General features: G+C 45.7%; 1 protein-coding gene across 6 annotated transcripts in view; it reads left to right on the top strand.

Moving 5' to 3' along the window:
- The window catches only part of col4a6 (collagen, type IV, alpha 6), a 389276-nt gene that overhangs the window by 354597 nt on the left and 16997 nt on the right, over positions 1 to 17682 (top strand). For all 6 annotated transcript variants that reach the window (XM_078211871.1, XM_078211872.1, XM_078211874.1 and 3 more), the window contains 6 exons: positions 117 to 188; positions 3076 to 3201; positions 7272 to 7388; positions 9375 to 9536; positions 11836 to 11934; positions 16013 to 16159. In XM_078211871.1, the coding sequence (XP_078067997.1) occupies positions 117 to 188; positions 3076 to 3201; positions 7272 to 7388; positions 9375 to 9536; positions 11836 to 11934; positions 16013 to 16159 (723 nt within the window). The remainder of the gene's footprint in view (positions 1 to 116; positions 189 to 3075; positions 3202 to 7271; positions 7389 to 9374; positions 9537 to 11835; positions 11935 to 16012; positions 16160 to 17682) is intronic.

Raw genomic sequence — 17682 nt, 5'->3', positions numbered from 1 at the left:
GAATTCACTTCTGTCAAAGCTCCCCTTGCCCACTATTATCTGTCAATGTTTATTGTAGATTCCATTGTTCATTTAGTTGCATGTACCAAGAATAATGGTCATTTTTGTTCCACCAGGACTCCCAGGCGCTCCAGGACTGGATGGTTTGAATGGGTTACCTGGACCCAAAGGGCCCTCGGGAACACCAGGTACTTAACGCAAAGAGCTTGGTTTTTTTCTCTCTGGGATTGAGGTGTTACCTGATCCCTTTAGCCGGATCAGTTACTCCTTCGTGATGTTCCTATGAACTCTGATGTCCGATCTTATTCCTTAGAAAAACTAAGTACTTTGAAAATTAAATCGCGCAAAGGCAAAATCCTTCAGTTTAAAAGCATACCAAAATTTATTAAAAACACACAAAGCTTACATAGATAGACAAGACTATAAAACAACGGCCGAAGGGAGATCCTCAGATTGCCAAGCAGCACAGAATACCACTAAGCCTTCCAAAGATCTCAATCTTCTGCCAAAAGTTAAATACAATTATACTTTTTTTTCTTATCTTAGTCTTTAGCTTAATTCGATTTCATTGCATATTAAATTGTCAGTCTTCATCATGTCAAATGTCTTAGTCAATTGCAATACGCCACCCGATATAGTGACATTGCTATTGGTCCATCCCAATATCTGATTCCCACCTATTTGGCACAATCTGAAGATGCCATTCCTTTCTTGTATTATTTGTGCCATAAATACCAAAGCATCTTGATAATATCAAATCCAGGGCCCTTTGATCCAACGTTATCTCATGCTTGTCAACTCCATTATATTCCAAATTCAATGTTGCATTGTTTGTTCTTATATTGAAACATTATGTTAGTATTAAGCAGATCCTGAACATTCAAATTCTGCATTTTTTAACGAAACGCTTGGAATATTTGTAGTATTAGCATTTTTACTGAGTGGCACAGACATATTAAATTTTAGTTAATATATATTATTTACAAGATGTTTTCTCGGTTGAATAAAAATACTTCACATAGTCATAATATATAATTTCACTTCAATTAAATGCATTCACACATGATTAAAAACCGTTGCTATCCAATGTTGAGTAATAATCATTTTAACTCTTCCCTCCCCATGTGTTACTGAAACTAAACCTATGTTATCCTCTTAGCTAACTTAGAATCCCCTTTTACAGGGACCAATTATAAACCTTCTGGTCCAGCAGAAACTGGGTGGACAGTTAAATACCCTTTGCTGTGGTTCCACAGTTTTGAGTGAGTTAGATGTTTGTCAAAGGATCCAGCTCCAAACATGCAGGTTGGACCCTGACTGTGATCACTGGGACCCAGCTGTCCGAGACTCTCACGGTGATTCCCCCGCTGGTACAACATGACAGTGACCCAGAGCAGGTCCAGAGAACCCAGCGAGCTTAGCAAGTATCATTTTACTTTGGTTTCTCTGTGGGCTGACAGGATCCTCCCTCCTAAACCACCTACCTGACTGTTGAAACTGGTGGGCAAGGGGCAGTTGGCCAGTGGGTCAGCACTGGTCTAACCTTTCTTGTTGAAGCCAGAGGAAATTTCCTGCTTTTCCTGATCCCATAAGGAAAGTAAAAAGAAAAAAAAAATTGACTTCCTCATTCCTGTAATGTTTGGACTGTGAGCAAGGAAGAAGACATCAGTGGATCATTCTCATGGCCAATTTTAATTGTCCATGCACTGATTTCCATAAGGGGCTAGTGTTAAATTCATAGCCTGTGCTTGGTTACTGAACAAGAGAATCGGTTGCACATTGCAAAATAACAGTCTGCGTTGAGTGTAATGTAAAATATTTAAGCAGTTGTACAGTGCTTGTTCAGCATATATTTAATGGACTGGGTTACACAGTCAGCCACAAAGCAACGGCATTCACCACTGATGTTGATGAACGTTGCCCATCAAGATGGGCCATCAAGGGGCGGCACGCTGGCACAGTGGTTAGCACCGCAGCCTCACAGTGCCAGGGACCAAGGTTCAATTCCGGCCTCAGGTCACTGTCTGTGTGGAGTTTGCACATTCTCCCCCTGTCTGCGTGGGTTTCCTCCGGGTGCTCCAGTTTCCTCCCACAGTCCAAAGGTGTGGGAGTTGGGGTTGATTGGCCATGCTAAATTGCCCCTTAGTGTCAGGGAGATTAGCAGGGTAAATATGTGGGGTTACGGGGATAGGCCCTGGATGGGATTGTGGTGGGTGCAGGCTCGGTGTGCTGAATGGCCTCCTTCTGCACTGTAGGGATTCTGTGATTCTATTCTATGATTCTAAGATCTGGAGACCAGTGATTTCTAACGGGTGGCATTCTAGGGGAACCTCAACAGGGAATCCTCTGGAATAGTGTAGAAACCACTGGCAGCAGCAGCTTTTGGATTTACATGTTTAAGTGTGCATGTGTGGATTATATAATTTTCAGTGGAGTAAATACCAATGAAATGCTGACAGTTTCACCATCATCACTGCTGCAAATCCAGTCTAGTGTGCCTTATACTCTGGGGTTAAGAAGAATGGAAATATAAATTAAGTCAACAACAAAGGAAATACTTTCCGCTTTAAGTCAAAGTTATCGGCTGACAATTTCCACAAGGACTGCATAGAAACCATAGAAACCCTACAGTACAGATTCGGCCCATCTAGTCTGCACCGACCACAATCCCACCCAGGCCCTACCCCCATATCCCTACATATTTACCCGCTAATCCCTCTAATCTACGCATCCCAGGACATTAAGGGGCAACTTTAGCATGGCCAATCAACCCAACCCGCACATCTTTGGACTGTGGGAGGAAACCGGAGCACCCGGAGGAAACCCATGCAGACACGAGGAGAATGTGCAAACTCCACACAGACAGTGACCCAAGCCGGGAATCGAACCCAGGTCCCTGGAGCTGTGAAGCAGCAGTGCTAACCCACTGTGCTACTGTGCCGCCCATCTGTGCATTTACACCACCCATCTGGCAAATCTGTGGGAACACAAACGGATCGATGTTGCGGTAATTTCCAGCCATTGTCTCAAAAACGGAATGATTCATACTTAATTCCTGACATTCTAACTGTTTAGGTATTGGCTTGGCAGCATCGCCAGGCCGACCCGGATATCCTGGGCTAAAGGGTGAACCCGGTTCGCCAGGCACTGGGAGAGGGGAACCAGGATATCCTGGACCAAAAGGACTTCGAGGAGATCCAGGTAATTGAGACCATCAACTGTAATTATTCACTATCATTATTACAGGATTTGCTGTTATGAATCTATTCGGAGGCAAACATGGTAATTTGCCTCCTGACTGTCGGGATGCATTTGTTGCCATAAGGAATTTGCATGCCAGCCTCTTTACTGCCTGTGTTTTACTCTATTATAGTAAAGCATGATAGAAACATGGAAACTAGAAGCAGGAGTCAAGGGGGAGGTGATGACTTAGTGGTATTATCATTAGACTACTAAACCAGAAACTCAGCTAATGTTCTGGGGACCCGGGTTCGAATCCCGCCATGGCAGATGGCGGAATTTGAATTCAATAAAAAATATCTGGAATTAAGAATCTACTGATGACTCATGAAACCATTGTCGGAAAATCCCATCTGGTTCACTAATGTCCTTTAGGGAAGGAAAGCTGCCATCCTTACCTGGTCTGGCCTACATGTGACACCAGAGCCACAGCAATGTGGTTGACTCTCAACTGCCATCAGACGACTATGGATGGGCAATAAATGCTGATGTGGAGATGCCGGCGTTGGACTGGGGTAAACACAGTAACAGTTTTAATAAAAATCGGGAGAGGGGAGTGTGCAGCTGGATCTGGGTGTCTTTGTGCGCCAGTCACTTAAGGCAAGCATGTAGGTGCAGCAGGCGGTAAAGAAGGCAAATGGCATGTTGGCCTTCATTGTGAGAGGTTTCGAGTACAGGAGCAGGGATGTGTTGTTGCAATTATACAGGGCCTTGGTGAGGCCACACCTAGAGTATTGTGTGCACTTTTGGTCTCCTTTTCCGAGGAAGGATGTTCTTGCTCTTGAGGGAGTGCAGTGAAGGTTAACCAGGCTGATTCCGGGGATGGCGGGACTGATGTATGAGGAGAGATTGACTAGGTTAGGATTGTTTTCACTGGAGTTCAAATGAATGAGGGGGGATCTCATAGAGACTTATAAAATTCTAACAGGACTAGATAAGATAGATGCAGGGAGGTTATTCCCAATGGTGGGGGAGTCCAGAACCAGGAGTCACAGTCTGAGGATTCAGGGTAGACCATTTAGGACGGAGATGAGAAGACATTTCTTCACCCAAAGAGTGGTGAGCCTGTGGAATTCATTACCACAGGAAGTAGTTGATGCCAAAACATTGAATGTATTCAAGAGGCGGCTGGATAGAGCACTTGGGGTGAATGGAATCAAAGGTTTTGGGGAGAAAGCAGGATTAGGCTACTGAGTTGGATGATCAGCCGTGATTGTAATGAATGGTGGAGCAGGCTCGAAGGGCCGAATGGCCTCCTCCTGCTCCTATCTTCTATGTTTCTATTACAGGCGTATACCTCCTGGCTTCACCATACTCCTATGTCAGCGGTTATCTCTTTATACTCTTTTAAATAAACAATATACTAAAAGAAATAAACAAATTAATAAATCAATAGAGGTGACAGCCCCTTAAAAGGGCACAGCAACAAAGGACAAAACTTTAAAGGAAACTTATCTAATTAAATCATCCTAGGGCATTCCTGCCCCTGGGGTGTCCATTGGTCATGGAAGGCCACAAGCATTTTAGTGGACACCGCGTACCTCCTCTCCAGGGATACCTGGGCAGGAACATAGCCAGGGAAAGTCTCTCTTCTTATGTGCTCAAGTAACCATCCAGTCAATGCCCTTCACCTGTATGGCCTTAACCTCAATTGATACAATTAACAGTGGGTGTGGGGGAATTGTGGGGGATGGTGTTCAATCATCTCACCCAAAGCCAAACCACTCTTTTGGAGCTTAAGATTCAACCCAATAAAACTCGATGCTGTAATATCTGGGCTTCTGCCACAAGTTGAGTCAATGTCTATCCAGCTATTATCTAAGTCTGCATTAAGGAGCTCCTTCAAGACCTTGATGGTACCATGTGGTTTCAATACCAACCTAGATGTCCCCAGGTTTGATCCCTGATCCCCAGAAGTATTTGGACACGTTATTGAAGGTGCTCCGTATCCATGCTCTGATGTGATCCGGGGATTTGAGGTGTAAGAAGAGAAAATGATCATTGGTTTCATGCCTGTCTTCCATTCCTCAAGCTTTAAACTCTCACCATAATTTACAATCCCATAATCCAAAGGTTCAAATGCATAGAGTTACTCACTGAGTGAGTATCAATCCTGCTGCACATTCATCTGAACTACGTCATGGGTGCCGATATTCAAGTTTCGATTCATACTGGCCATTGAGCTATTGAAATTGAATTGATAACCTGATGATACAGGTGGATGATGTAATAATTTGTGCTATGTAAGTGATTAGAATTTCCTAATCTTTGGGGAAGTGCCAGGTTAAGAAACGCCTCTAATGTAGGAATGGAAAAGTGGAGTGTGGGAACTGAGTAATGAGGGGAATCATGTTAATCTAGCCCATTGGCAGGAAGCTGATATGATCGGATTGGCAGCTGATTTTACACCATTTAATAATTATCATTAATTTCCTATCTGCCGAGCGATATTAATCTTGTCCAAAAGTATTTCACAGGTTTGCAGTTTGTTATCGAGAACAAGAATTAAGAGACATGCCTATCCCGTGCATCACGTTAAACACCAATGATTCTTCCCCGGAACACTCAACTATGCTCCCATTCCAAATCTACTGTACTCCACTTGCTTACTGATATGTGGTATGTTGGGGGCCCTAGGAGGTAAGGTTAGCCAGAACTCCAATGTCATCTTACCCATTCTACCTCCTTTTACATTGCTCAGATTGGATGAGGGTGCAAACACAACTACTGCACAGCCTGTCATCATTGGTATTTCCTGCAGCTATTTAAGTTTGGGACAGAGACTCAGCAATACTGTGCTCATTTTCCCAGCCCACCCAGGTTACCCCAACAGGAAAACTTGGGACCCTTAAAAAAAAAAATTGACGGATGGAGAAACAAGGGCCAGAATTTTGCAGCCATTCACACCCTGACGCCTCTGCAAGCGAGGACGGAGAATTTGGTGCTCAGCCAAATCTCCACTCACTGCAGCGGGACCAGAGAATCCTGCCGGTGTCCAGCCAATAAAGGAAAAGTGTCCATGATGCTAAGGAGAGAACCTAATCTGAGGAGACACTATCACTATTGCCGCAGAAGGCTGTGGAGGCCAGGTCATTGAATATGAGATAGATAGGTTCTTGATTAATAAGGGGATCAAGGGTTATGGGGAAAAGGCAGGAGAATGGGGATGAGAAAAATATCAGCCATGATTGAATAGCGGAGCAGACTCGATGGGCCAAGTGGCTTAATTCTGCTCCTATGTCTTATGGTCTTATGGTCTTACCCTTCCTATCTCTCAAAAAGACTTCCATTATTTTGAGTTGTTTAAGAAGAATGTTGAAAAGAATTAGGGCCATTGTGTATAGTTGTCAGCCTACCCAAACTAACTGTTTAATTAGGTGTTTGGCACACTTGCCTTCATCAGTCAGAGCACTGAGTACAGGAGTTGTGGCGTTATGTTACAACTCTACAAGACATTGATAAGGCCACATTCGGAGCACTGAGTACAAAGCTGGTCGTCCTGCTGTTGGAAAGATGTTATTAAACTGGAAAAGGTACAAAAAAGATTTACGGGGATGTTACCGGGACTGGAAGGGTTGAATTATAGCCTGGGATTTCTTTCCCTGAAGCATAGGAGGATGAGGGGTGACCTTATAGAGGTTTACAAAATCATGAGGTACATAGATAAGGTGAAGAGCCATGGTCTATTCCCCAGGGTAGGGGAGCCCAAAACTAGAGGGCATAGGTTTAAGGTAAGAGGGAAACGATTTTAAAAGGGACCTGAGGGGCAACTTTTTCACACAGAGGGTGGTGTTTATATGGAATGAGCTGCCAGAGGAGGCGGTAGAGGCGGGTACAATTACAACATTTAAAAGACATTTGGATAGGTACATGGATGGGAAAGGTTTAGAGGGATAAGGGCCAAACGTAGGCAAATGGCACGAGTCCAGTTTAGGAAATCGGGTCGGCATGGATGAGTTGGACTGAAGGGCCTGTTTCCATGCTGTGTATCTCTACGACTCTGATTCAATAACTGCTTGCTGCTCCATTAGGTCGTGGCGGATCAGTGGGTCCTCCAGGGAAACTGGGTCCTCCAGGAATCAGCACCCTTTCAAGCATTCCTGGGAAGCGAGGTGATCACGGTCCACCTGGATTTGATGGTGAAATAGGTACGGTATTTCTCTCTGTGCAGAGGGAGTGAATCGTTTCTGTCTGTTTGTCCGAATGTATAAGTAGGAAATGAGTGTTGTCAATTAGTGAGCTTGTGTGCTAATTTTCAACACTCAATCAATCATTTATTCACCACATTCTCACACGGGTAAGCTGGTATATTCATTCAAGACTTGTTAATAAACTTGCATATTTATGTGGCATCTCTAACACTGAAAATGTTTCTAAACAGGCATAAAGGGAAAATAGATGCCAAAATATAGGGGCACAGGTTGAGGATAAATGTTTGCTGGAAGAGACAAGTTTTCTGGCCTGTGTGAAAGAAGATGAGAGGGAGAAGGAGACATGAAGGCAGTGAAATGGGAAAATGAAGTCCAGTTTCTGGGAACATCAAGTCCCAAACTGAATTTAGATCAGACCATGTATCAGGCATTCTTGGTGGTCGCCTGAAGCAGGCATTAGGCCTGGTGAGTATGCAAATAAGAGCCATAGCATCTGTTTTCTGCCTTGCCCACACCCCCACCACCACTCAAAATTCCAATTATGACAAGCAGGTAAGGCTTGGGGCCTGCACTGCTCTGGATTTTTAAGCAGGACCAGCCAGCCTCCAACCCATTAACTCTGTCTACACTTCCCACTGCCTCGGAAAAGCAGCCAGCATAATCAAGGACCCCACGCACCCTGGACATACTTTCTTCCACCTTCTTCTGTCAGAAAAAAGGTACAAAAGTCTGAGGCCACGTACCAACTGTCTCAAGAACAGCTTCTTCCCTGTGGCCATCAGCCTTTTGAATGGACTTACCATATATGAAGCTGATCTTTCTCTACACCCTAGCTATGACTGTAACACTACATTCTGCACCATCTCCTTTCTTTCTCCCCTATGTACTGTATCAACGGTATGCTTTGTCTGTATAGCTCACAAGAAACAATACTTTTCACTGTATCCCAATACATGTGACAATAATAAATCAAATCAAATCAAATTGAAAGCTGCTACACCTAAGTTTAAATAAATATAAGGTTTTGATCTTTTTTATTTAAAAGGTCTTTCTGCGGAGCAAGGGGAGCAGGAATGTTCCCCCAACACTAAGGTCTACTTATGCCTTCAATTAAAAATAATCATCCCCATGTTTGTTTGCCTTCTAGGGTTCACCTCTTCCTAATACTGCTACCTTCTCTCGCTCTGTAACCTTCTGAAATCACTGCATGGCTCCAAGTCCAGCCTCTTTCCCATCGCCCACATTCCTCGCCTCACCATTTGCACTCGTGCTTTCAGCCGTACTGGTCCCAAGTTCTGGAAATTTCTCCCTAAACTTCGTCTCCTTTCTTTCCTCCTTTTATTGATGAGGTTTTTAGGTGCCTTTTTTGAAAAAAAAAGATGCAAATTGCTGGTCGCAGAGGTTGTTGTTTCCAAAACTGGGTGTGTGATTGCTAGCTGGTCCTAGCTGGTTTGTCAAGCGATTACTGATAAGTGTCAGCTGTTTATGTTCATGATAATAAAAGCAAAATAGTGAGGATGCTGAGATCTGGAACCTAAATAGAAAAACTCTGCAGGGAGCGAAACAGAGTTAATGTTTCGCATGACTCTTCATTAGCACTAAAGAGAGGGAGTAAAGTATTGGGTTTTATACTCTACAAGAGAAGGTGGAGCAACTGGAAGGTCAGGGATTGATGGGAGCTCAGACAGATTGCAACAAAGATGTCAGAATGTGTTAATGGGAGTATTAAGGTCAGTGCCAGGTGAAAGCAAAACTTAAGAACAAGTGACAGATGTCCCAGTGGGGGAGGGGAGATTTTTGCTTTGAGGATGTTTGGGATGTAACAAAAAGGTCAAGACAGAGGAGAAAGCTCACAGTCTAAAGTTGTTGAACTCAATGTTGAGTCCTGAGGGTTGTAACATGCTTCGTCAGAGGATGAGTTGCTGCTCCTCCAGTTTGTGTTGGACTTCGAACAAATGGTAACTTACTTTTTACACTTTCTAGGTCCTTCAGGTCCACCTGGTCCTCCAGGCCCACCAGGCTTGGGATTTGAAAGGGGGGATCCTGGTGACCCAGGCCATCCTGCGGCCCCAGGACTACAAGGCATGCGGGGGAACCTTGGGCCTCCGGGAATCCCAGGAGCCCCAGGCGCTCCAGGATTGAAGGGTAAGTAATGAAGTGTAACTTCTATTCTTCTAAGTAAAACATTCCACTAGTAGCAACAGATGGGTCAATGTCTATTGAAGATTAAATATATACACAATGGTACATGTGCCCAGTTTATAATGCTTTTTCATTGGGGGTGAGAGAAATGGCGGGCCTGAAAAAGACTGCTAGGCAGGGCGTGTTTAATCTGTGACAGTGGGGGCGATCTTGAGCCCACGTTCACCGTTCATGTGAATGCTGGCGGGGGCACACGATCCAGAAGTCGCAGACCTTGCCGGCCCATAATGGGCGTAAACCTGCTTTACGTGAATTTGAATGAATTTCAATGTCATTAACCTGCCACCCCTTCACCGTATATTGACCCTCCACCATATATTGATGCCATGGCGGCGTGACGTCATGTTAGTGCGGTTTACAGCAGGTTCACCCTGACGTCAACCTGTGGTGGGGGTCATCCTGTGGGGCATAAAGATAAATGTAACCACTGGGGGAATGGGGCATGACTTGGCATTGCCCTGGCAGTGCCAACCTGTGTGAAGGGATGGACCTAAGTAGGAGCCGCATTGTGGGGGGGGGCGGGGGTTGTTCAGATTCACTCAGATTTGGTTGTGGACTGAGAGCGAATGGAGGAGCAGGGGGTGCTGGCGATGTCTGTGGTGAGGGGGGGGGGGGGGGGCGTGGGGGGGCCGATGATCCTGGAGGAGAGGGGCCAATGAGTGAGGGGAGGGAAGGGGCTGATGATCGGAGTAGGTGCCGACTCTGATCGGGGATGCAGAGGGCAGCCCCTAAGACCTCAATGATGGGTGGTTGGGGGGGAGATTTATACATGTCATAATTGTGGTACCCTTTAAAGATGGCGCTCCGATCTCTGTCCAGCAGGGCTTTGCTGACCTGTTGAGGCCCTGCCCACTACATGATGGTGTGAAACACACCCCCTTAATTTTTTTTAGGCAGAGCACTGTAAGACCTGCAGAGAAAACCAATGTGTTCCTCTGGGGAATTTTCTTGCCAGACCAATCCTCTGCTGTTTTTTGGTAAAATTCCCCCCATCCTTCCTCCCAATAGATTGTGAGAAGGGAGCCGCTTATTGTGAAAATGACTCGATCATTCCTTTGTTGTCTTTCTTCTTTTACCCGTCGTTTTCACAATTACAGACATTAAAACTGCTGCTGTTCCTTGTTTAAATTGAAGTGGGTTTTTTTATATTTGTAGTATTGGATGTTTTCCAAATTGCGAGTGCTTGGCATTTGAATATGTAACTCAACACCATATGGGAGGCAGTGGCGTCGTGGTATTGTCGCTGGACTAGTAATCCAGAGACCCAGGGTAATGCTTTGGGGACCCGGGTTCGAATCCCACCGTGGCGGAAGGTGAAATTTGAATTCAATAAAAATCTGGAATTAAAAGTCTAATGATGATATGAAACCACTGTCATAAAAAACCCATCTGGTTCACTAATGTCCTTTAGGGAAGGAAATCTGCTGTCCTTACCTGGTTTGGTCGACATGTGATTCCAGAGCCACAGCAATGTGGTTGGCTCTCAACTGCCCTCCAAGGGCAACTAGGGATGGGCAATAAATGCGGGCCAGCCAGCAACGCACATGTCCCACGTTTGAATCAAAAAAAAGGATGGGCAATGAACGCTGGCCCAGCCAGCGGCACTCGCATGCCCTGAACGAATAAATAAAAAATTCTCGTGAACTCTGCACTTCAGAAGATAAATTAAAACTCTCTTAACGACGCAAAGGGCAAATTTATTGCCTAAATTGGAACCGAGCCATGAGGGAGGAAATAGTTTCTCTGCCCACCTTTATCAAATCCTTTAATCGGCTTACACAATCCAGTTAGATCACCCCTGAATCGCAACGCTCCAAAGAATACTAGCCTAGTGAAGCCCTGGCATCATTCTGGCTCCTTTGCCCGTGAAAGCTCTATGCAAAATGGGGTGATGGCAATCTCGGCCAACCCAGTGGGCAAAAGATAAAGCTTTCCATAATTTGTTACAAAGTGGCACCAATCACCAACCTTGCTCTGAGAGACTGTGATACTGTAATTCCAAAGTAAGGGTGCTCTACATTTCTTGTTGAGGTACATGGTGAAGATTGGAGCAAGCCCATGATATGGTAAGTGTGTGTAAAACGATGGAAGAGTACCCTTTACCTTTAGGAGATACGGCTGGCTGAGAGCAATACTTTCCGGTTTGAATTTAGTTAGAACCCTTTCTGGGATGATATGAGGAGCTAATCAATCTGATGGTGGGTACAAGGTAATAATAAACAGTTCAATTCTTTCGTTTTAGGCCAAAGTTTAGAACAAGGCAGACCGGGATTTCCAGGTACGGATGGTCCCCCTGGTGATCCGGGCTACCCAGGGCCTAAAGGAGATCCTGGTAATCGAGGTAAGTGATGTTGTTGTTGCAGTGATATGCACGCACTGGGTGTTCTCCCTCAGAATCGGTTGCCTGTGGCAAACTCTGTTCAATGGACAAAACATAACCCTTGGAGATTTGTAAAATAACATATCATTGCAGGCACGGTGGCACAGTGGTTAGCACCGCTGCCTCACAGTGCCAGGAACCCGGGTTCAATTCACCGAGCCTTGGGTGACTGTCTCTGTGTGGAGTTTGCATGTTCTCCCTGTGTCTGTGTGGGTTTCCTCCAGGTGCTCTCACAGTTCTAAGACGTGCGGGTTAGATGCTAAATTGCCCTTTCGTGTCCAAAGATGTGTAGGTTAGGGGGATTGGCCACAGTAAACGCCGAGTCGGAGTGAGGGGGGAGGGGGGGGGAGATGCTTGGGTAGGACACTATTTTGGAGAGTCGGTGGGCCAGTTGCAGACTCGATGGGCCGGGTGGCCTCGTTCTGCTGTAGTGGTTTTATGAACATTTGTATTTCATTTCAGAACTGATAGCAAAATTGGTAGAAATTGCTTACAATGGCATAGAGACTAGTTACAAAGCGGTCAGATAGAGGGAAGCGATGGCCGAATAGTATTATCGCCGAATTATTAATCCAGAAACTCAGCAAATGTTCTGGGGACCCGGGTTCGGATCCCGCCACAGCAGATGATGGAATTTGAATTCAATAAAAAATATCCGCAATTAAGAATCTACTGATGACCATTGTTGATTGTTGGAAAAACCCATCTGGTTCACTAATGTCCTTTAGGGAAGGAAATCTGCCATCCTTACCTGGTCTGGCCTACATGTGACTCCAAAGCCACAGCAATGTGGTTGACCCTCAACTGCCTTCGGGCAACTGGGGATGGGCAATAAATGCTGGCCAGCCAGCAACGCCCATGCCCACGAATGAATTTTAAAAATGGTGACAGAGAGGTAAAGTTTGCTTTCACTTCACATATTTTCCAAGTCCAAAACGGGTCATAGAATCCTACAGTGCAGAAGGAGGCCATTTGTCCCATCAAGTCTCCACAGGCCACAATCCCATGCAGGTCCTATTCCTGTTACCCCACATATTTACCCTGCTAATCCCCCTGACATTAAGAGGCAATTTAGCATGGCCAATTAACTTAACCCGCATATCTTTGGAGTGTGGGAGGAAACCAGAGCACCCAGAGGAAATCCACGCTGACGCGACGAGAATGTGCAAACTCCACACAGTGAACCAAGGCAGGAATTGAACCTGGGTCCTTGGCGCTGTGATGCAGCAGTGCTAACCACTGTGCCACCGTGCCACACTGTGAAGTCCAATTCTGCCTCATACTGCTTGGTGCCAAGATGGCTGCAGAAGCCAGCATCCTATTCACTCAGTGGTTGTCCTTGATAACTGCTTTATCCAAACCCAAGTAATATTTGTTGTAATGGATGGGCAGTTGCTACAACTTAAAAGACTCATCAAAAGCCAGTTGGTAACCTGAACCATATTGAAACCAGATGTCAAAGGAATGCGTCCGAGATCAGTGCCTCATCATTCAAGAACGTTGGAGCATTGTGCAAGTTTCCCAAATAGTAATCCGGATTTTGCCATTTTACTGATGGCCGGTGGGAAAGTGAACAGATACAGATACATTCTGTCCAGGAGAGATTCTGGACACCATCTCCCTTCCCTGTTGGCAGCAGGGACCAGAGTTGTGGGGCTGGGGTTGTCCCTGGATCATCTGCACAGGTACCCACATGCCCCAAGTGGAAAAGATGCCCTCAAGATAGCCCTGCACAGGATACCAGCAGGTGCATTCCAATGTTACAACCAGAACCACCACTGTGTAAATTTAGGACCTATAATCTGTTCATGTATTTACCATCGGATTTATAATCAGTGCTTTGTTTCGCTGGACGGATTTCCAATCCTTAAAACTGGAAGGTCATAGGGGAATGATTACAGCAGTCAGTATATGTGAAAGCCATCCTTTGGTTAGAAAGAACTTGGGTTTTGCTGAAAAAAAGAGATATGTCAAAGTTTTTCATCATGCACTCATCAGGAAACTTTGCAAGAATACTGATATTTTCCTCTTATTCTGATATTCTTGCGAAATGTCCTGATGAGTTCATGACGAAAAAATTTGACATGTCTCTTTTTTCAGTAAGGGCGGCATGGTGACACAGTGGTTAGCACTGCTATCTCACAGCGCCAGGGACTCGGATTGGATATGTGGAGTTTGCACATTCTCCCCGTGTCTGCATGGGTTTCCTCCGGGTGTTCCAGTTTCCTCCCACAGTCCAAAGATGTGCAGGTTAGGAGAATTGGCCATGCTAAATTGCCCATTAGTGATATATGTAGGTTACAGGGATTAGCAGGGTAGATATGCGGGGTTATGGGGATACGGCCTGAGTGAGATACTCTGTCGGGAGAGTCGATGCAGACTCGATGGGCTGCATGGTCTCCTTCTGCACTGTGGGGCTTCTATGATTCTATGTGAAAATGTTTTATATTGTAATCTTGGGTACCACTACTGTTTAGCTAGATCAGGGGTCTCCAAACTACAGCCCGCGGGCCACATACGATCCGCAGCGGGTCACATCCGGCCCGGATAAAATAAATTTTATTCATTCATTTATAAAACTAATTTTTTTCTTTGGCCCGTGAAAATGTGTAAAATATACGATGTGCCCCTCGTACTGAAAAGTTTGGAGACCGCTGAGCTAGATAATGGTCAATAAAAATGCAGTCTGGATTGGTCTGGAGATTGCAGGATGCTGTCGCGAGTGGTTCAATTGGAAATATCATGTGAAGCCACAACAAATCCTTCAAATCCAAAGGGCAGCATCTTCACAGCACCAGGACGGGTGGGGTTGTTGTGCAAATAGCCAAGAACCCTGCTGCGATGGCTCACCATGTAAGCTTCCCAGTGCCCAGCCCCCCACCCCAGCCACATGGAGGAATCTGCCAGCTTAATAGAGGTCACCTCCCTTTGACAGCCTGGGCTGCCATTGGTGTTGGAAGCTCCATAGCTCAAAGAGGAGGCAACAGGCGACTACAGCCTCATCAGAGCCAATGGGAGAATTCCGGCCTGAGGAGACCACAGGAATGAAAGGCAGTTATCGCAGCCCAAGTGATATCCCTAGAGCAGCTTCCTCTCCCACCCTTGGCCCACCAAATTTTTTATGTTTGCATTTCTTACCTGGAAACAATTCCCAACTATTCTGGAGCAGCTTCAGCAGCAGCCACCCCTCTCCCCCTTTCCCATTGGCTCTGATGAGGTTGTAGACCCCTGGTTGGACCAGCAGCATCAAGAGCCCTCAGTCCTTACTTGCACAGTGGAGCCGGAGACATCCATTTGGGAGGCCTCCTTCAGTGAAATCACTGAATCAGTCCCATTGCTGTCCAAGTGCGGGCTCAGGACTCCGGCCTGCTTCTGACTTTGCAGTCCCGAAGCCTGCGGTAGAATTCAGCTCAAAGATTTGCGAGATCCTGTGGAAGGGGCCCCTGTTCTCTGGAGTTTAGAATAATGAGGTGATTTGATTGAAATGCATGAGATTCTTTGAGGGCTTGACAGAGAAGGTGCTAAGAACCTGTCTCAAGATATGGGCTGGGATTCTCCAGCCAATTCCAAATGGGAATTCCCATTGACAACAAAGGGACCAGAGAATCCCACTGCTAGCAAACAATGGGCCATCGCCCGCTGGCGGGAAACATGTGATTGGGAGGCCAGAGAATCTCACCTACGGTGTTTGTGATTTAACACTAAGATGAAAAAAAATCTCTTTCTCTCAAAGAGAGTTATGAATCTTTAGAATTCTCTATCCCAGAAGGCTGGATATATTCAGGACAGAGATTGATCAATTCTTGCACACTAAAAGAATCAAGGGATATGAGGATAGGATGGAAAATAAAGTTGAATTAAAAGTTTAGGCATAATCTGACAGAATGGTGGAGCAGGCTCAAGGGGCCATATGAGCACCTCCTCCTATTTCATATGATCTGACAATATTCTGCTTCTAAAATATTTCTTGTTGATGTATATCCAGTTATTGACTTTCTTGGCGCAATAAATAACCAACAAAATGCTGTGTTCCAAACAGGCAATCCAGGACCACCAGGCTTCCCAGGACAACCGTCAGATGTCGAAGCGAGGCCCACAATCCCGGGTCCTCCAGGTTTACCAGGATTTAATGGACCACCAGGTCATGTGGGAGACCCAGGTAGCTCTGGTTATCCAGGATTTCCAGGTATGCTTCATTGACAATGTTATTATGTTAGTATTATCTCAATCAAATTGTTTGAGATTGAACGAATGGCCAAGTGCCACAGTGAGGGAAGACAACTAGAGTCAACAATAGATAAGTGGGAGAGAAAGTGAACATAGAAATGAATAAAATAGGAGCAGCAGGAGGGCATTCGGCCCTTCGAGCCTGCTCTACTGTTCATTATGATGTGGAGAATAATGAGCCGGGTAAACCTGTAAATCGGGTAAATAAACCTGTTGGATTTTAACCTGGAATTGTGAGACTTCTTACTGTCCCATTCATTATGATCATGGCTGATCGTCCAACTCAGAAGCCTGATCCAGCCTTCCCCCCCATATCCTTGGATCCCCCTTTCCCCCAAGTGCATATCTAACTGCTCATTGTTTTGGCTTCAACTACTTCCTGTGGCAGCAAATTCCACAGGCTGACCACCCTCTGAGTGAAGAAATTCCTCCTCATCTCTGTCCTAAACCATCTACCCTGTATCTACAGACTATTACCCCTGGTTCTGGACATCCCCACCATCAGGAACATCCTTCTTGCATCTACCCTGTCTAGTCCTGTTAGACTTTTAGAGGTTTCTATGAGATTCCCCCCCCCCCCTCACACTACTGAACTCCAGCGAATACAATCCTAACCGACTCAATCTGTCATGGAATCATACAATGCAGACTCGGCCCTTCAACCCATTGACTCTGCACCGACACTTGAGAAACACCTGCCCTCCCCCACCTAATCCCATTTATTAGCACTTGGCCCATAGCCTTGAATGTTATGACCCGCCAAGTGCTCATCCAGGTAGGATGTGAGGCAACCCACCTCTACCACCCCCCAGGCAGCGCATTCCAGACCGTCACCACCCTCTGGGTAAAAAGTCTTTCTTCACATCCTCCCTAAACCTCCTGCCCCTCACCTTGAACCTATGTTCCCTTGTGACTGACCCTTCAACTAAGGGGAACAGCTGCTCCCTATCCACTCTGTCCATGCTCTTCATAATCTTGTGCACCTCAATCAGGTCGCCCCTCAGTCCTCTCTGCTCCAAGAAAAACAACCCGTGGTCTTATTGGAAGCAAATATTCTAAAGGTGTGAACAATTTCAGGATGAATTATTCTGATTTCTTCCCTTACACTCACAGAACCTTGTTGCTTGACAAGGGTGGCTGCTCCGTATATATCACCATCCTCTGGTTCCTCTTCTATTGTGTAAGCCAGGCCGTTAAACTTGGGTGCGATTTGCGGTGTTGCTGATACCTGTGCTTCTCAAAGGAAGTTCAACACAGGGTTGCAGCAGGATGCCTCAAAGTAGCGCTAGTTTGATGCCACCCTATGTGGGTTTCCTCCGGGTACTCTGGATTCCTCCCACATTCCAAAGATGTGCAGGTTAGGTGGTTTGGCCATGTTAGATTGCCCAAGGTGCGTAGGTTAGGGAGATTAGCTGGTAAATGCATGGGGTTAAGGGAATGGGATCGGGGGGTGGATTCCATTAAGATGCTCCGTCGGCGAGT

This window comes from Mustelus asterias, chromosome 4, assembly GCF_964213995.1.
Source record: "Mustelus asterias chromosome 4, sMusAst1.hap1.1, whole genome shotgun sequence".
Taxonomy (NCBI): Eukaryota; Metazoa; Chordata; class Chondrichthyes; order Carcharhiniformes; family Triakidae; genus Mustelus; species Mustelus asterias.
The sequence above is the reverse complement of the archived record's forward strand: the minus strand, read 5'-3'. Positions and strand labels throughout refer to the sequence as shown.